This window comes from Achroia grisella, unplaced genomic scaffold, assembly GCF_030625045.1.
Source record: "Achroia grisella isolate CSIRO2021 unplaced genomic scaffold, CSIRO_AGI_Agris_v1 utg777, whole genome shotgun sequence".
NCBI lineage: Eukaryota > Metazoa > Arthropoda > Insecta > Lepidoptera > Pyralidae > Achroia > Achroia grisella.
Window position 1 is genome coordinate 639,745 of NW_026713017.1, and position 21,059 is coordinate 660,803.

At 31.1% G+C, this 21,059-nt stretch overlaps 1 protein-coding gene across 7 annotated transcripts in view; it reads right to left on the reverse strand.

Annotated features, from left to right (window-relative positions):
• Positions 1 to 252: 252 nt before the first annotated feature.
• LOC131850585 (AT-rich interactive domain-containing protein 2) overlaps positions 253 to 21,059 on the reverse strand; it is a 36,881-nt gene continuing 16,074 nt past the window's right edge. For 2 of the 7 annotated variants that reach the window (XM_059200868.1, XM_059200866.1), the window contains exons 17-37: positions 19,494 to 19,562; positions 18,916 to 19,002; positions 18,503 to 18,530; positions 18,194 to 18,252; positions 17,491 to 17,973; positions 16,784 to 16,873; positions 15,042 to 15,143; positions 14,419 to 14,523; positions 13,942 to 14,044; positions 13,631 to 13,708; positions 12,402 to 12,502; positions 11,728 to 11,817; positions 10,328 to 10,429; positions 8,716 to 9,081; positions 8,177 to 8,284; positions 7,420 to 7,517; positions 6,748 to 6,910; positions 5,993 to 6,139; positions 3,163 to 3,198; positions 1,538 to 1,629; positions 253 to 603 (exon numbers count right to left, since the gene is read on the reverse strand). In XM_059200868.1, the coding sequence (XP_059056851.1) occupies positions 501 to 603; positions 1,538 to 1,629; positions 3,163 to 3,198; positions 5,993 to 6,139; positions 6,748 to 6,910; positions 7,420 to 7,517; positions 8,177 to 8,284; positions 8,716 to 9,081; positions 10,328 to 10,429; positions 11,728 to 11,817; positions 12,402 to 12,502; positions 13,631 to 13,708; positions 13,942 to 14,044; positions 14,419 to 14,523; positions 15,042 to 15,143; positions 16,784 to 16,873; positions 17,491 to 17,973; positions 18,194 to 18,252; positions 18,503 to 18,530; positions 18,916 to 19,002; positions 19,494 to 19,562 (2,610 nt within the window). In that variant the 3' untranslated portion in view covers positions 253 to 500. The remainder of the gene's footprint in view (positions 604 to 1,537; positions 1,630 to 3,162; positions 3,199 to 5,992; positions 6,140 to 6,747; positions 6,911 to 7,419; positions 7,518 to 8,176; positions 8,285 to 8,715; positions 9,082 to 10,327; positions 10,430 to 11,727; positions 11,818 to 12,401; positions 12,503 to 13,630; positions 13,709 to 13,941; positions 14,045 to 14,418; positions 14,524 to 15,041; positions 15,144 to 16,783; positions 16,874 to 17,490; positions 17,974 to 18,193; positions 18,253 to 18,502; positions 18,531 to 18,915; positions 19,003 to 19,493; positions 19,563 to 21,059) is intronic. The other 5 variants (XM_059200867.1, XM_059200870.1, XM_059200871.1 and 2 more) reach the window with 5 other exon arrangements.

Here is a 21,059-nt window from a genome sequence, read left to right on the forward strand (position 1 = left end):
ATATATTAAACAGCCTTAACTAAAAACATTCAATTTTTGGAACTTCGACTTTAAAGCACAACTCTATACTCGATTTTCGATTGAAGTTTTCGTGTTAATACAGCATTTATTTTGTATTATGTATGTATTTACAAATACTATTTTAATAAGTAATAATACAAGCTCGGCTTGTTTTGTTTATTATTTCCTAGTGACCCGTTCCGCTACGCCCAGGTATTTCAGTTACAATATAAAACCTTAACGAATTATACACGCAAATCTTCCTCAGATATCGCTGTTGATATATGAAAACCGCGTTACAATCTGTTCAGCGGTTTTTGATATTATCGCGAACATGCAGATAGTCTCAGAAACTTTGTTTTGGAATATAGGTATCTATTAAAAAACAAAGTATACCATATAGTAAATCTACACGTAGATTTATTTTATCGAATATCTGTTTGTCAGCTGTTTCTTGATCTTTGTTATATATAGTCGGGCCTGAGCCCGTCAGACGATTCTCAGATGTTGTTCATGTCATACAGCACTTGGGCAATGGTTCGAGATGCTTCCACGCTGCTGAGTGCAATCGACGCCAGATGAGCTTCATAAGAGCGAAGTTGTCTGTGAAGAAAGATGTAAGTATAATTAATTTATTAAATTATTTTACACATATTTGACTGCCCTGGTCTAGCAGTTTAGAACGCCACTTTACTTCCGATGGTCGCGGGTTAGATTTGATGTTATTCATGAGTATAATTGTTAGGTAAACACTTAGACACATACACATAAACACTATGTATATGTTTAAAAAAATCTAAGTATATAGCAGTTGTCTAGTATCCATAACAAGCTTTGCTTGACTTGGCATTAGATAGCGCCGTATGAATTGTCTAAGGTTATTATTATTATATTGTGTTAGGCAAACAGACAGAAGTAATATTTCTGTGATTTCTACGTGAATCTATATTGATTCTGTGGACATTTGGAGAATTATACTTTCGTACTGAGCTTGTGGTATAAAAAATCAGGATAATCTGTATTAAGAAATCTACTATTTTACCAGTTTTTAATAATTTTATTCCTTATTAACATTATATTTCGTTTCACACTGTTCATGAAAGCTTCCATGTAATTCATACCTATCTACTAATTATTATAATATAGAGGACAACATAAACTTAGAAGTACTCAATATAACTTTACAACTGAAAGACTTATACTCTCCTATAGATATAATACTTAACATATTTTATGACCTGACCGCTTTTGTATTAAGCCATTTTCGAACGCATAAAATCACTAAGTGTTTGATCGTAAAAGGCATTTAAACTTTAAGTGGATTTATTTATGAAATTAGTAACTTCAGTCACGTATCTCGCTTGAATTTGAGTAGAAAATATGGTGTACATATATATTTATAGTCATCATCATTATCACCATCATCATTGTCATCATCATCATCGTAATCATCATCACTTATGAATAAAATGTTACAAACCGAAAGATAGACTAACTTCTGTTCTTGTAATTGGTATAGATTTGTGTACATACTCACCGTCGTCCAGTATTGGAGTATATTACAATATTCCTAAGTATCAGGGCAGCTGTCAACCTTATACTCTTCGTTACTGGACCTTCATTTTCATCCTGGGAAAAATTCATTCATTAGTTAAAAAAAATATACCTACTTTATAAAGATACTGTACAGATATATTGTTAATTAACGTTCAATCATCGGCAATCTTGGTCAATCGTCGTTCCTGACTGATGGCTTGATATGAATATACCTACTACCATTCTCAAAGTGCCAAACCTAACAATTGGTGTCATTAATGACATGAAACAACAAACAAACAAATTCTCATTTATAATAATAGTCAGGATTACACTACGCATAATATTAAAAAATATTTTATTAATCAATTGAGTAGTAAACAATGAAACATCTTAGATTATTAAGGTTTGTCTCAGACTTCTATATACAAATATATCTTTACAAAAATCCACTGAACTAAATGTTGCTTGTAATAAAAATTGGTGATGGTATTATTGCCACAAAACTGAAGTATTCACGTCACAAATGTAATATCTGCTTTTAAATAAAGAAACACAAACTGAAACTCCATGCAGGGAAACTTGTAATCATACTCGAATTAATTTAACCGGTAAGCTAATTTTATTCTTTATAAAACCACTACAATATATTTCAAGCTGAAATGCAATTCGTATTCAATAAAAATATATAATATTTATATACATATTAGAAAACGTAGAGCCTGAAATAGTAGCGCCACCAAACAAGAACCTATCCAGAAACTCATTCAAATATACACAAAATACACCAAATTTCAGACAAATCTGACTAGCTATTTTGGAGTTGACAAACAATACATAAGAATTATATATTTTAATATAAATCAGTGCATTAATATATAATATATTGTCAACAATAAGCGATAAGCGAAACTACTAGCATTCTATATAAATTTAACCATTGAATATGAGTATTAACATATAGTTCAACCAAAATAAAATCTAAGAAACATGTTTTAAAATGACAAATATACATTAAAAAAAATACAAGTTGGTAGCATGAATGTAAGTGTTGAGTATATTTTATAAGTAGAACAGATTTTTTTCATAAACATTGTGACAACCACTTTTATTTGCACAGTGTGTTATGCCATAACAACTCTGTTATTCGCTATTGATTTTCATTTTGCACAGTATAAGATTCCGGCTGTTGGTCCCAGGAACTTAAGTGTAACATTACACTTAAGTTCCTGGGACCAACACTTATCTTTTTTTTTCTTGTGGACAAAATCTTAATGTGCAATAAGTTCTGGGAAGCGTCACAACATTTACTGTACTTAAAGCTCTTTTATCCACAAAGTCACCACCCAAAAAAGCGTTGAAAATGGAATTAGTCTTTATCTATTGAATGGGTACAATACAAGGATTCAGGGGATTAAAAACCCGCTTTTTCTGGTCACATTTCAGAATTGATATGTCATGTCACACCTCTAGTTCTAAACTTAGAAGGGATCTAGATTTCAAGATTTTTTTGATGATACCAAATTGTGTATGGATGGCCTCTAAAGCGGTTTTTAACCCAGGTATTCCAAAACAACACAAAAACAGCACACGACAACACAAAAGCTAACGTTATGTGAGTCTCACCAGCTGCTCCGGTGTGCGACTGAGTTCGGCCCTGTGCTGCACGCACACAAACGCACACGTTAGTGATTGCACGCGTAGTGACACAAAATTAATTAGCTAATCGTTACCAAAAGGAAGACATTTTAAATTCAGAAAGAAAAAACTCTTTGACACTTGAATACTGACAACTATTTCGGTTCACGTGTTCTATTATTAAATATTTAAATACATTTTTAATTAAAAAAGATAAAACATATTTGAATATTAAATGTAGAAGTATATTAATTGTAGAAGAACGAATCATTTATTTTTTTAATATTCAAGCCATGAAGAGAAAATAACTAAAAACGGAGTACAAATATAATTATGATATGAAAACATGGGCTAAATTAATGCAAATTTCAATTTCAAACTATTTACATTTATGGCTACATAGTTATTTATTATAAGCAAAAGTTACACAATTAGCACAAGTTTTTTAATTAATTTCAACAGTTTAAGTTTTTTCTTTCTTTTCTTCATTTCTACATCGGTTTAAATCACAATACCTTTAATATATATAAAAAGTACTTCCTTTTAGAAACAGATCGCACGATTTAAATGAATTATAAGCATATAAATAGTATCACATTTTAAATATTACTGGCATGTTGAAACTTCCCAATAACAGACAGGATCAATACTGGAGCGTTTGCTAAAGCATCAACTACTGTATTTAAACTTTCGCGTTTAGTACACTTTATTACATTTAGATTATAAAATATACTAATCATAGAATATATAATTTAATGGAAAATATATTTGCCTCACGCGATGTCAATTGTTACAATTATTGATTAAAATACGCGAATGTTTACAACGCCATCTATGAGTGTCAATTTGAATTACCAGACAGACATTAAGCATGGCGCGAATTTTTCTTCTATACCCATCTAATCTAGAATATAGAAAAGAATTTTATTTTGAGAACGCATCAAAAAGAGATTTCTTATGTTATGTTCTAACGATACAATACAGTATCTACATTTTGTGAATGGAATGATTTGTTTGTAATGGATACTAAAAATTTTTGTCAGATTCTAAATAATATTCTCCCATCCTTAGTTTCGTCATTATACTATCAACAAGTAATATGTGCTTTATTAGTTTTTTTTTTTTTTTTCAAAATATAACTGAAATTTATAATTACTTCTGGCACGGATATACAAACCTAACCAAGACTTAGATTAGAGCTTTAGTATTTAAGCTTCGAACTTTATACCCCCGCACAATATTTAAAACCAGTTACATTATTTAAAACCAATTATTAAAAACCAGTTAAATATAAATTAGTTATACAAAAATGAAAGATTTCACTATACTTCTTGTAAGTTATTCTTAACTGATTAAAGAAATACCTATTACTTAAGTTTTCGACAAGTGTAACATGGGCTGTAATTAAAAAAAAATAGTAGTGCCTATAACTGGAACAGAGCAAAACCGAGGTGGGTTACTAATAGTTTTTTTTTTTTAAATATAGGTGCACGTGTTGTGATAAATCCCTACATACAATCATTTATATGTCGCGTCGCTTGTGCATTGCATATAAATTCAAATAATTTATTTTGAACCCCACATCGGTTTCTATACACGCATTATTTATATCATTACAGCCAACTACGAGTATGCGTGCTACTAAAGACAGTTTGCAATTTTCATGCAATATAAATTTATAATTAATTTCTCCCTTCACATACAACTACACCCCAATTGTATCGGTGTATACAAATTTTACTGGTTAAACTGGCAACATCTGTATTAACTGACAACATATAAACCATGTTGTTTAATTTAGTTCACTTTCATAACTATAATGAGAGCGAACTAAAATTTACTATTACTAAAAATAGTATCTGAAAACTTAAAATTTTAGTAATCAATTCTACGATACGAAAATTTATAACTATATAGGTATTATACTGTATAGGTATTTAATTTAAAAAATAGTTTTTTTTTTTTATTTTTTACTTACTGTAAATTTGTAAATAATCTTTTACAATGTTATGCAATTTAAAAACATACATATACTTTTTTATATAACGATTTATATTTGTTTTCTAATATTGACAGAAAATACAAACGTTGCCAGATTGGTAAGAAAACAGAATAAGAAAGAAAGGAAAGGGAAGGAAATTTTTGTATTAGTATATATATCTTTTATGGTAGATCGTCATGTATCATTGTATATATCATCCGAAGAGTATCTTAAGGTTTCTTAGGAGTCCGCAATGCGCACGTTATACCCCTGGTTTTTCAGGAATCCAAAGGCTACTTTACCATCAGACGGGGCAATGTTAAAACTAGTTCATTGCATACACCTGGTGGACCTGACATAGTCGGTAAATAATATAACTAAAGTTTATTTTCTTCTTATGATATGTAAATAAATAAAAACAATTTCTATCCAGTATATAAAAATTGAGATTTGGCATAGACTTACAAACCACATTTTAAAAAATTCAATTTTTATAATGGCGTTCTCTGGGCGACATTTTTAATATATGTGAAATTTACGTTATAATTAAATTTAAACAGAGTTTTAGCTCTTATAAAGTCAAATTAACATTTAATATGTATACATACAATGATATAATATATTATACATATTCATAGTGCTATAAAGAATGTATATAATATATATGATAATATTATCAATGAATACATTATTAAACTATGTTAATTACAAATAATATTAACAAAGAAGGTGTTAATTTTACTTTATAGGCAATTCAGATTAAAAACATTCGCGGAAAAGTCGAAATTACATTTTATTTTAAATACTTTAGTATTTATAAAAACTTAATACACTTACCATTAGCTCCCTAGGGTTGAACATATCAGCTGCATGTTTATTCAGGGCTGCCAGTGCTGCGTTTGGTGGGTATCCCAGCGACACTGGCTTGTTGGCTTCGGCCTCCGCCGCTGCGTGGCGTCGCGAATTATATAGCGTTTTTAATGCCTGTGGAATAGAGTTTAAATTTCAACAATTTCATTATGTGCGTTCGTGTAGAAGCCATGGAGTGTCGTTTCCATTTACAATGAGGCCGTTGTTACGGCGAAGAACGAGCCCTACTATATAGACTATATGCAGTTCGGGATGAGAAGAAAAATATCTACATTTTTTATATGGTATAATTTCTGTCTAATATATTGTCTAATCTAATATATTGCTTACTATTATCTCTAATGACTGAACAAACAAATATAGTGCATATATAATTATTTATTGCAAATATAATCATAAAACTTTAGCATGTATCCTTTATTGCGTACTTTAAATATACAAATTGATGATTATTTGGCAGATGATAACTACTCTATTCTTCTTCTTACACAAATGACTGCCGAGCAGTCACAGTCGAGTGGCTACAGTGACCACAGTATAATGTGTACTCACGTGCGCAGAGTATGAGTGCTTGTCGGTAAGATGGTTGAGCAGCGCGAAAGTCTTGAGCTGAACGCGATCTCAGTTGAGCCACAATACAGGGTACAGTGACCACAGTATAGTTTGTGTACTGTGCGCGGAGAACCAAAGTACGGTGATCACAGTGTAGTGTGTATACTCACTTGCGCGGAGCAGTGCTTGTCGGTGAGGTGGTTGAGTAGCGCGAAAGTCTTGCGCGGGACGCGGTCGCAGTCGAGCCACAGACAGGGCGCCTCCCCCGCGGCCGACGGCGGACAATGCGTGCGCGCCGCGTGCGAGAACACGTCCGCCGCATTCGAGAACGTTCTATTACAACAATTTCAATAGTTACTCAATCGACTACACTCAGATTCAAATAAGGCGTGTACAAACATAGTGCGCGAATACATTTATTATTCACTTATATTTCTTGAATAAATTGTTACAAAGATGAAATATTAAGTGTTCATAGCTTTGCTATCATTATACTAATACGTAAGCAAAAAGTTTGTACCCTTTCTGAAAATTGCGTGGACTGAGGTGTATAAAATTTCGCATATTTGTAGTTTCGTCCAAAGTCCAGAATGCTAATATTTTCATTTAAATTATTCATAAAAAATACATTAAATCAATATAAAAAACACATTGCACATGTATTTGACACAAACACGTATAGAAATATATATAGTCTTTGACATAGAACCTTAAAAAATGTTCAAACTTATTATTAATTAATTATGATCGAATGTCGACCATTGGGCGACCACTAGTATAACTAAATTATTAATTCAGTCTATCTATGATTATGGCAATAAATATATAATTTGAGTACAGACTTGCCACAACCCCTCCAGTGACATATCCAAGGCGTATCTTCTTGTGGGGTGGTCGGTTGCAGTGGTGGCGTCGCCGAAGGTTTCGGTGGTGTTGGTTTCTAAAAAGCATTAAAGAAAAGTTGAAATGACTAAAACATCTACAAGCTATATTCTGCGGCTTCACCGCCATAACATTTCGTCCATGGAACTCGCTACTAATGTAACTTCAAAATATTACAAATATTTTTCAGTTTATCCATTACAAATCAACATACTTTTATATGTTGCTACCCTTATCACCTAGAGTTATAAAAAATAACTTACGACCTATTCTCTGATCTACCAAATTTCATAAAAATCAATTAATCCGTTTCATACAAGTTCGATACGAAATACAGTGACACGAGATTTTTATAGATTAGATAGACAAGTTATAAACAATTTGCGAAGTAAGATTTATTTAATATGTAATAACAGGGCATGGAGGAGCGAGGACCGCGTTTTAAAGAAAGTACGAGTGCCTCGATGGATGGAAAGAGAGAGGACGATAAAAAAATGATGGGTGTGAAAGATGATATATATAATAGGAGAGAAAGCTCAGATTATCGCTGATTTCCTATCAGCCGTCTAATCTGAGGCGTAAGATGTCCTTTTCTCTCAGTGAAAGAAGAGGACATCCTACGCCGATCCCAAACAATGGGATAAAAACCAGTCAATGATGATGATGATGATGATGATGATGAGATAGAAATATATATATTCGTATGTAGATGCTTACTTCAGTAACGGGCTGCGTCACTATCAACTCCTTATCGCCTATTTTCGTATTGCCAACCATGACTGGCTGCCGAGTAATGACTTGACGCATTGCCGGCTGAGCTGCCTTCTACGACAATATAGTCGTTTTAATTTATATGGCACACTAAATATTTATAAGCATATGTCTACGATCTTCTTTACAGAATGAAGGGAGTACGAATCATTTTTAGTATTAAAGATACTCTACTACATTTTTAAAAAAAATATTATGTAATTTATTATTATTTAATTATTTAAATATATTTAAATAGAAAACAAGCTGACGGCAGTAATTCATCGTTGCCATTCCAGATGACTAAGAAAGATATCATATCTCTTATCCTATAATTTTAAATTCCGAGAATATGATACTTCTATATGTACATATATTATGTAATTATTGATATGTATAAGTAGTCTAGTATCCATAACACAAGCTCTGCTTAGGTTGGGTTTAGATGGCGCTGTGTAAATTATCCTTGATTATTATTATATTTCTTAACAAAAATACATACTCACCGCGTTAGTTTGGATAACACTAGTTTTACTGTCACTCTGAATAACAGATGATTGACTAACAACACTTGGTTGTACATTAGTAACCACCTGCCTCCTTTGTGGTTGCTGAACAACCGCCTTCATCGGAGCATTCACAATTATCTGCTGATTATTAGAAACCGCTATTATCTGCTGGTTCCCTTGCAACAGTTGCTGGTTGCCTTGTATTATTTGCTGGTTACTGGACGCCGTGCTGATCAATGAGGGCGGTTGTTTCTGTGTTACAACAATTTGTTGCTGTTGCGCCGTGTTGACAATTTGAGCTTTATGTGGTTGCGGTTGGGTTGTTATTACAGGTTGCTGACTGGGTGTTATCTGCGATGTATTCTGTAGACACATTTGTATTATAATTATAAAATAAATTTAATATTATTAAGATTACTTCGATCAATAATACCAAATAGATAACGCCTCAAACTAAAACAGAACTCAAATATTGAATCTAAATACACTACCCAAAAGAAAAACTATCAAGAGGTAAATTCAACTACAATTACAAATGAATAAGTGCTATTTCGCTTCTGTAAAAATAAAGAAAATGAAATTTTAATAAGTGAGGCGTTAATCGCTCGGCTCTTTTACACTCTATGACCAAATATTATGTAGTATTCTTGATCGAAGAATGAAAGTATTATACACTATAAAATTACCACAAAAAATGAATTAGCTAAGAGTATAAAATATAAGCAGATGTACCCACAACCATAGTAATGATAAATTTAGGTATTTTTAACTATGAATGAATATACAATTAGTTATGATGATGAATAAATGGCCTACAATTATAATCACTATACAATTAATAAACAGAATTACTAAATTCATTGAATACATGTCAATAAAAGCTAATTTGGAATAACACACGATTTTCTATGCCAATAATATGCGATACAGTTCGCATAGCGTCCCGTTTTTTAATCTAACACAATACAATACAATACTAACACATGTATCTATTCATGCACAATATATAGTCTACTATACTTTAGCTAAATTTACCATAAAGCTACAAGGCAGACGAAACTCACTCTGGTATGGCAGTGCGGTAACGAATTAATTTTGTAATCTAGGTAGTGATGAAATTATTTTTACATCTTGGCAATAATTATTACAACTATCAATAAACCACCAGAAAATTGCTTGATAAATATTAGCAAGTGGTTAAATGTCAATATTTTGACATACATAGATTAATAAGAAACTTTTTGTATAATGTTCTCATAGAAGATAATACTGAATCTTTCCTTCTTTAATGTTATCTGGGATCACCTTATCTGGGAGGTCTTAATTTCTACAATATTAATTTAACTTTTATAAAAAGTTACTCCAGTATAAGTTAAATAAATTTATATGTGCCCCTTAGAATAATCTATTCCTGGAGTGTTTTAAACACTAACCTCTCAAAAAACTACTACATTCTAGCGCATCTAATGTATATAGGATAGAGTTTGTATTACAATGTCACTATAACCATACATTTAAGAAACATTCGTGTATGAATAGGTATGAACTATGAATATCAACACAAAATACCAGAGCAAATTAAGCCAGTGCTTAGTAATGTGCATGAAACCTGAGCGATGGCCGTTTTCACCACAGTGATTGGCTGTGACGTGCTCACTAGGGTGGGCTGACTCACTATCACCCTCTGAGTTGATTGTATCACGCCCGAATTCTGCGTGTACAACATGCTATTTTATTTTCTAAACAATAAAGTTTAATATCCATTAGCACAATAGTTGTAGACCAATGCGGTCGCTGCATTACGTCAGATTAACATCTGAAACCCAATATTGCTGTAATTCATAACGGCCAATGGCAAGAATGATTATGATCTTACTTCAATTGACTCCTTCCAGTTTCGTTCATCTCATAAGAACTGCGACTCAATATACATCAGACATAAGGTGATTATCCTATGAAATTACAAATTCTCTACCAGAAAAATTGTTAAATAATATTGTTTATACTTTTATCAGTGTCATTGGGTATCTTCAGTACAGTTTTTTAACTTATCCAAAAATACTAAATTTATTTAGTGGTATAAATGTTTCTGAAGAGAAATACATTATTAATATAATTATATTTATAACAATACGTTAAATAAGTACATAGAGTAAAGTTATTAAAGTATATTATATCTACTGTGGATAGTTTCATAAAAATACTGATGTGGAGCTAATTTGTGAATTCTAGTGAAGAGAATAATTAAATAAGATTATATAATAAAGTGGTATTCTTAATTCTAGTTCTAGTAATTAATAATCATATCTACATATAGATAGTGTGTGATGAATATTAATTGAAGCGTTAGAAAAATAACCCAGCAAAATTAGATGAATGATGGTTTTGAGCGTTATCAAATATGATCGAACAAATAATGTGCAAGCGATTTTAAGCATTAACGTAACATATTCCTAAATACTGTTTTTAATCTTTTTCACAGCTGTTCACAATTGTACTGTTCAATAAGCTTAATCGTAAAGGGTTAAAACTGTAATGATAAAACTGAAACAGTGGCTAATTAATTTATGTTAATTAAAATAGTTTTGTTTATTTTATGCAAATCCCCGGTGCTAACTACGAGTATGTATATATTTTATTTTATTTGTTTATTTGCTTTATTGACCACTAATATTGTATAAAAGGTGGACTTAATGCTATAGTATTCTCTCCTTATATCTATATATATATTGTGTATATCACTTTATTATCCATATCGGAAGATTTTTAGTACTTCTTAGCTATAGTTCTGACAACGTGAAAACAGAAAAAATGCCTATTTTACTTCGGGCCATAGAAACGAATCTTATTGCTAACTTAACTAAGTTAAAAGTAGCATGGTTAAAGACCCTACAGAACAGAAAGAAAGCTTTAAATGAATAGTTAATATGTGCGCAGCGTTAGAGATGAGTTAACCCAAAATATTAGTGGGACTAAGCAAGTGAGGGACAAACACTTATTGTTTGTAACCTGAATGATTTGCTGTTGTGTTATAGCCTCTGTTGCTTGAGCAATAAGGCTGTTCAACGTGGCCTCGTCCAGCCCCCCGGGGTTGTTCACCTTTGGCGTACAAACTTCTTAATAAATGTTAGGCTATATCTACTTAAAAGTTAAAGGTACCGTAGAAATGCTATTTTGAATTCGCATAGCATTTAAGTACATTCTATATATATGTTTTTATTGCCATTTAGATTTAAACTATATTTCAACGTCATTAAGTTCAATTTAGTTATCTGTGTAATGAAATGTGTAATAGAACTTTGGATTTGAAAAAGAGTGTAGATTGTACCCGTAATTAACCATACAACACTAGATGGTGCCTACGACTTACTAAATAATTGTGTACATTATTTAATTAACATATATAACAACTTAATAACATATATAAAAGTTATAAATACATTTTACTATAAATAGATTATAAAATGTATATATATGCGAACCTATACTTTGCGAACCACTGATTTTACTGATGAAATCATCATTTCCCACAATACAACACGCGTAGTAAATTATATTTAATAAATTTAGAATAATTTTAGTCGTTAGTTATTTACATTACAAATTTAATTAGAGAGACCACAAAACTTTCATAAAATATAACTATGTAACTATACAATATTAGGTTATAAAAAAAAACTAACCGTTAACGTAAGTGGACCACCTCCTGTAGGTCCTTGAACTATGATGATCGTCTTCTGCATCATATTGCCCGGCAAATTCTGCGTAATATAACTCAGACCACCTGAAACATTTCATGTGTCAAAATAAATGACTTTTATTATATTTTAAGGGTGATCCATACATTAGTTTTATGATTTTTTGATCCCCTCAACCCATTCCAATACGTTTCGTCTTAATCATAGGTTGTTACTTATGTGATTTGTGAGACTCCCTTTCCTAGTGTTACATAGGCATGGCACATTTTACAATTACACACAAGTAGACAGAATGTAAACTCGTCAACAAAATTAACCTTATATAGATAAAGTTGGAAGTATTTTGACGTTATAAGTTTAGTTTATATTTAATACTTAGATTTGGTGTGTGATTTTGTATTAAATTTTCAACGATGTGTGATACATTGTCGACCTCTTTCTCCCTGAACGTTTGACTTAATTTATGGATGGTCTATTTTTAAAAACAATTGAACAATTATCTATATTTACGAATGACGTGGCAACGATTTTTATAATTAATACTTAGACATAGATTGTGTGATTTTGTATTATGTTTTGTACGACACACACACTTAGTATGACGACATAAGTGTGTGTGTGTCGTCACAAATTTAGCCCACAGCCCATCCCCTTGTCACACGATGTCACACATTGCCGACCTCGTTCCCCTGAATGTGTGACTTAATTTATAGATGGTCCCTAAATATATACATTTATAAATAAATTTTATGAGGGTTTAATATAAGAGTCACGTAAAACAATTTGTCAGTCCATTTTCTAAATAATGGAACAATTCTCAATATTTACGAATGACTGAATCATTGTGCAAAGAACTTATAAGGACATTAATTTTAAAGTCCGATTTTACAAATTCAAAAAAATAACAGTAAGGCAATCAAATGGCAGAAAGTTGCGTAATACGATGAGGACCCTGATAACGTAAACTAAATATTAGGAGTATCAGTGCTCTGTTGAAATATGTACTGAAAATTATATTTCTTAGTTGTGTTGAAGTAGATATTTAAGGAAAATTAATGTAAAGAAGAATATGGATTCGTGAATATATATCAGAAAGCGTAAGTATTGTCTTAAAATGAAAAGTGCTAGGTGTATGTAGTAGGATAGGTAGGGGTTGTGTGACATTATAACTGTTTGTGCAGATTGGTTGATACCTACAAAGTGTTTCCACTTACCTTGAGAGGTACCAGGTGTTGCAATAATTTGCATAGGTTGCTGTACAAATTGTGTCGGTTGTGATGCGATTGACTTTTCTGTTGACAAAACGTTAACAACACATTGGAAATATTTCTCTGTATAAACAATTTGAATGAGTATAATGGTAGTATAAAAAAAATATAACCCAAAAAAGACTTCCTTTTTTTAAACACCTTCAAAATTATAAAAGTGCTGTAAAGTGTTTTAATACCAAGATAAAACAAACCATAAGTATTCAAGAAAAAAGCAATTGTTTGTTATATATTCTTATTATAAGTTCATTAATTACCTTGTAAAATTATCTGTCCTGATTGTGATGCGATGATATTTTGGACATCCATAGGCTGCACTTGCAACATCGGTTGTTGTACTTGTAAAGTTGGTTGTTGTACCTTTATTGATTTAATTTTAATTAAAATAACATTAGTATTAACAGTTTGTTAAAAAAATATTCTGATTGTTATAAAAAAATGTTCTTAATACAAATAGTTCAATAATAAAATTGTAATATGAATAAATCACGAATATCGAGACAATTTAATAATCAATTCCAATAATTCATATAATTAAGATTTTTTAACTTAATTTAATTTTTTATATAATAGTTGTGCGTAGGATCTATTAATGGCTAACTGTTTTTATTCACCTAAAATAAGTTGTTTCTTATAGTTGTTGGTTTTCCCGATAAATAAATAAATTAATAGACGCCACTTTTTTTAATCCCGATGGAAAATGAAAATACATGAAATAATGTAAGTTCGAGTACCTGTAAAGTAGAACCCTGCATTTGTAACGTCGGTTGCTGAACTTGCAAAGTTGGCTGTTGAACTTGCAACGATGGCGGTTGCATTTGAACAGCGGGTTGCTGTACCTGTAATATTATATATCATTAATTTTTTCAATGATTCCACTCGATTCTACGATATTTTTTACAAACTGGATACATAAATAACTTGTTCTGTTTTACAATTAATAAGATTTACTGGATTGGTTGATTGAAAAAGTTGCTATAAGTATGACATGTGTCTATGTACATGTCTGTTTTGACATCTTCGCTCCTAATCGAAGGGACCGATTTTGATGCGTTTTATTTCATTTGAAAGTTTATGTGATCGAGAAGTTTCTTAAAAACAATTTATATTTTTTATTTGGAGATACTTAATTCTTTTATTTTATAAATACACATTCAAATAAACGTCATTCATCAGGGAACGGCCTTTCATGCGAGAAACTTTCAGGCAACGTACCCATGACACCCCTTGGTGTTTCAGGCGACCATAGGCTACTACAACCGTTTACCATCATATAGGCCGTGTTCTTTTTACCACCATCGTAATATAAAAATAAAATGATACGAAATATGTTTCAGGTGCAATTTCCCTTTGTTACCTGTAAAATAGGTTCTTGTATGATAACTGAAGCGTTGTCTCCAGTTCCGGCAACCAATACTGACGGCTGTATCACTTCTACTGGCTCTTGTTTTGGGGGTATCTATATAAAATGATTAAAACATATCCTAAAAACTTTCCCTTTCTACCCTTTGGCCCTTTCATAGTTATATTATAAAAAATCATATATGTGCCTTAGAACTTAGATTTAAATGAAATTTGATATGACGCTAGATTTATATAACCTATCTCACCTTCTACGAGGATGAACATAATTTATTACTCGATATCTTTCTCTCTGTCATCACGCAAAATCCGTACATTTATCTCAAAAACATAGGAAGTCTTGGGAAACAACTAGTAAACTAAAAAAAGTGTACACACATAAATACATAATGGAATTGTAATATAACTTCATGTACCCTCTGTATCTTACTACGTCGAGCTGCTAACAACATCCGAGGTCGCTAAGCGAATATAACCATAATGTACAGACATGAAAAAAAAATATTTACTATCTAAATTGATGTTTCGTTACAACATTTATAATATATATTAAACAAAAAAAGATATCAGATATATTTGATGATCTCGGTAATCTAACGGTTTAGAACACCGACTCAGTTCCAAAGGTCGCGGGTTCAGTTGTAGCACGATACAGACATTTACATCAATGATTGTTTTATTGGTCAACAGCAAGGAAACATGTAGAAAACCATGTGATTTCTATTTATATATAATATATATAGAAAACACCTGGTTTTCTTTTTTTACAAAATCTATATAAAATTTTCATAAGCTATTTAGTAGAAATAGTATAAGGTCTACTTAGTATTGAATTAGAAGAATTAAGAATTGTAAAAAATAGTTATAAAATATGTGAGTACAAGCTCTATTTCAAACTTAAATATATAACAGAAACATTTAAGGTATATTCCAATAAAAACACATAAGTACAAACAACATTTCGCGGAACACTAAAATAATTATATTAAATTGTATAATGTATGGCATTATACAATTCAATATAATTATTTTAGTTAAAAATAAAAGAAAAGGATTCTAATTGATACCTTTTAGAGAAAAGAAATACAGTCAGTTATAGTTTAAATACTTTAAAGTTAAAATAGAATTAAACAAAATATTTTTTTATATAATTGGAACGGCAAACAAGGTGTCTGAATACTATTCATGCGTTGACAATCCAGACCACTAAGATGTCATGTCTCCTGCAATTTCACTGCCTAATCTGCATCCTACAATCAAAACAGCTTACAAAGCTGCGTGGCAATTAAGATAGGTGAGACTGAGGTTGGGTATCTCAGACAGACAATTTTTATAGTTAATCTCTGGTGGACTAAAAGTATAAAATTTATAGTTAGAATAGTATAAATAACAATATAATATGTTATTATTATATATTAGTACATAATTATTACGACCTCGGTGGTCTAGCGGTCTAGTCTACCGCTTTACGACCGATGGTCGCGGGTTCGATTCCTCGCACGGCACAAATATTTGTATTCATGAGTATGATTGTTTGTATCGGTCTGGGTATTTTCTATGTATAATATGTATGTATTTACGAAAAAAAAAATATCTATGTATTCATATCAGTTGTCTAGGACCCATAACACAAGCTTTAGCTAGCTTAACTTGGGTCTAGATGGCGCTGTGTGAATTGTCCTGAGATTATTATTATTATTATATTATTATACAATATAACTTGGAATAATTTCTTACCAAATCCTCTTCGTCTTCCAGCGCCGAAGCCGCTAAAGCTGCGTACAAATTAGCTGCAGTTTTCGACACGCTCTCCTGCGGAGAAGTTGTCTGTAAGCGAAATTAAATATGAACTCTAATATCAACTAATTTAGGATTAAATTTAATAAAGGATACGTCCTATGAAATGTTTTTATGTAGTGTAATCTATTGTCTTTAAAGAACTATAGAGCGTTGTGGTCTAGTTCTTTGCTACCCTGAATGTGTAATCTGTTATCTTTAAAAAACTATAGAGCGTTGTGTGTTGTGTTGTATTTGCTATACTGAATTATACCGAATATGTCGTGACTTCAAATCTGGACGACACCATAATAAATGTGTAAATGTATATTTCTCATCGAAAAATATAAGAAAAGGAACACTTCAGTATAAACATTTAAAGAGAATGAGAGAAAATTGTGGGAAGTGGCAAGAGTTCTACGGACAAAAGTGACTGATTCTTTTGTTATGAATGAATGAAATTTTAAGTTAATTGTCACTAATTTGATTATTGAATCACTTAGTAACAATTAACCCAACAAAATTTCATAGAATTAGGTTATTTCAATTTTCCTATAAAATCATATATAAACAAACTCGACCCTTCTCTCGGCCTACCCTTAGAAGATATGATGTGAAAATAGATATACATAAATATATAAAAAAAGCTTAATACAAAAAATACTAACCTCTCTTTTTTCGTCGTACTTCGTCTTCTTACTCGGAGGTTCTGTATATGAATGATCAGTATCAATAATTTCTTTATCAGATTTTATATTCTGTACCACACCCTGTTGTATAATATGACTTTGTATAATATTCCCCTCATTCTTTATTTGAACAATCTGACCTTGGTCATTTTTAAATTGCATCAGTGGTGCCTGTATCTGATCACCTTTTAACTGAATAATTTGACCTTGGTCATTCTTTATTTGAATTATCTGACCTTGTTCATTCTTAATTTGAAAATACTGACCGGGTTGGGATACCAGAGCTGGATCTGCGTTGATTTGTATCACTGGATTAGTGTCAGGTTTGACTTGAACGATTTGACCGGTCTCGGTGATTTGAATGGTGGGCGCGTTTAATTGCGGCGTCATTTGCACTACTTGTACTGGAGGATTTGATTTCTTCTCTAATAAGTCCGCAAGCATTTTATTTTGCGCCGTTTTCTGTAAAATGGAATTATTAACTGTTATACAATTATATTATACGTAGAATATCCAAGCACACAAGCATTTATTCAGTTTAAATTTTGTTATATCCACAAATTATTTATTATTTCTTCTTTTGTCTTATGTCGTTGTAGTCAACCACGACAGTTAATGATGATTATAACGACACTATCTAGAACTAAATACATATTTTTAAAATCTAAAACTGAATACTTACAATAGTTAATTGAGACTGTTCATCTATCTGTATTTGCACCGGCTCTTCTTTTACTGGAACTAAGAGTGTTTAATATTATGATAACGCATTTTGCCTTTAATATAAAAAATCAAAGATTTTTTTAAGAAACCAAAATACACATTTTGAATTACTCACCATATCCAACAGTTAGCCCGTAAAATACGGTTTATATATACCATAGGAAGACTATAATAGACGGCAAGTATAAATAAATGAAGATCAAATTATTAATTATTAATTAATTACTTCAGTAAAACAATACTAATAAACAATTAACTATTGACTTACCCACTTCTTCCGGTGCGTTGATAATAATCTGAAAATACATTCGTCAATCGTTTATCTATACAAATAAATAAAATGTCAGTTTGTAATTTCAAATTAAAGGCTTTTCACTAAGCACAAATGAAAGGCAATAAAAAAATTGTCTGTCTGTCTATTTGTTCTTGCTAATCTCTAAAACGACTAGACTGATTTTAACGAAAGTAGAATGATTTAAACAAAAATTAGAAATTGTATTTACTTTAATAAAAACGAAGTCAACGCGGACGAAGTCGTAGGTAACAGCTAGTATAAATATATATATAAATCTATCTACCAAATTAATGAGACACTTCATCCAGTATCCTGATCCAACTACTTTTTTATTAAAATGAAAAATAAATATAAAATAAAATACATTATTTGTATATAAACGATACCTTTTCACCGACTGGAGTACTACTGGCAACACCGCCGGGCGTTATGGTCGTACATTTGATAAGAGCCTCCGGGTCTACATCCATTGCCTATACAAAATATAACCCGTTACAATCCAATAATCATATGTAAGAAGTTGCACACAAATGTATAGTGTATTTTTCCATCATATAAACAAATTAATGTCATCAAAATATGTGAATGTATTCTACGGCTAGGCTTTACAGAATCCAATCGAAATTGTATCGGTGTTTATTTATTTGGCATCACTTATTTTCGTTAGTATGAAACTCAGATCGGCTTAGTATGATTTTGTCTACCACCGACCTATTATTGAAAGTACAGACGAACACTCAGCATTCAGTCGTGAACGCGAATACGTTAATAAAGTTAAAAAAACTAAGCGATAACTAATATAAATAAGCATGAATTAATCGAGATTCTTATTTGTAATTAGAATTAAATAAATAAGTTTCATTCTTTTATAAAACTCATGACCGACTGTTAGAAAGTAATTCGTACGTAAACAAAAATTCTATTTTACGTATTTCCATTTAGATCACGTTCAAGTCTTCCTCACCTGATTCGACTGCACAACGACTGAGGGTGCTGACGGCGGTCTCTGCTGGTTTTGTTGTCTTTGAGCAACCTACAGGTTCAATAATTAAGAATTATTAGAATGTAATTAGAAATCATTACAATTTATTATATTATTTTATTCTATTATATCTTTTAAGAAAGTCAAACTTCAATCAACAAATTTCCATAACAATAACAATATTTGAATTTAAAATACTTTATTTATTTACTTAATTAAATATTAATAAGAATATTTTTACTGGTATAATTAATTAATTCACTAAGTAGGATAAAATAATTTTAAAACTTGACTTAGCGGTAACTCTAAAATAGAAAATCCAATTTCATGTTCATGTGATACATTTAAAAATTAATTAAAATCTTTGCTAAATGATATAAAACTATATTTAAACAGTTATCAAAGTTGTAATTCGATTGTTATAATAAATCATCAGGTAAGTTTCAAATCAACTTCAATTTCTTTACACGTGCATGCTCAACAAGCGTTGCCGCTAACATGCTATTTCAACCTAAGCCTATAGACTAAATAACATTCTATTAGCAAAGTCAAGAACAGAGCAGACCTATGGTGACATGTCGTATATATTGAGAAGAACAGAGCAGACCAAGCTGGCTCCTAAGTCTCTGGTATTGAGTGTGCTCAACGTTGTAGTTGGTCAATTTTCAGATCTAGACATATTTACTTGTAAATATTTCCAGATCTGCCAGGTTTTCAAAGGATAGCAGTACATTATTTAGGTAGGTATTGTTTGTAATTACATCACAATAATACTAATGAATTTTTTGGCGCTATGACTGCAAGATCATCTAATAGTTGTAGAATTAAAGTACATTAGTATTGGATGTCTATATAGATATTGACGACCGTAGCGGGGCGTAGACCTACATAATAACATGACACTCCGAATAAGTAACTACTTACCACGAAGAAGTTCTAAATGTCGTAATGTAATTTTTTTTAATATTTCCATCTCAATTGTCCTTGACATATATTTTCTAGAATATTCCTTCAATTCACAATTTATTTCTACAATTATATTATATAATATTCAAAACGCAAGTGTTATGAAATTGATATATGTTAACTAACAATTATCTACAATACTTTATTCTTTCTCATCACCAGAATTACTGCATAAATACCGCTGCCCTTACCGAAACATGCAAAACGTATTCACATTAGCTAAGAGTAATCTCAACTCTCAGCTCATATCGTATACATTTTGCACGTTTCCAATACTCAACATCACTAATAGAATGATACTTTGTGTATAAACACTGTTATATGTTAGTCTACTCGTATATCAACTCGACATGCCTGTCTACACTGCGTATTGCTCTACTTCATAATGGTTCCACATACTAACATTAATACTGACTATTCACTTGTTTACAATGCTTTATTGCACCTATATTAAAGTGGGAGATCTTGTGTCTGACGCAATCTTTCCGAACAACTTTAGGAAAGAGAGATTACTAAATCACTCTAACATATAACAAATTTGCAAGTACGTGTAAATTAATTATTTTCAATTATTTTTATTAT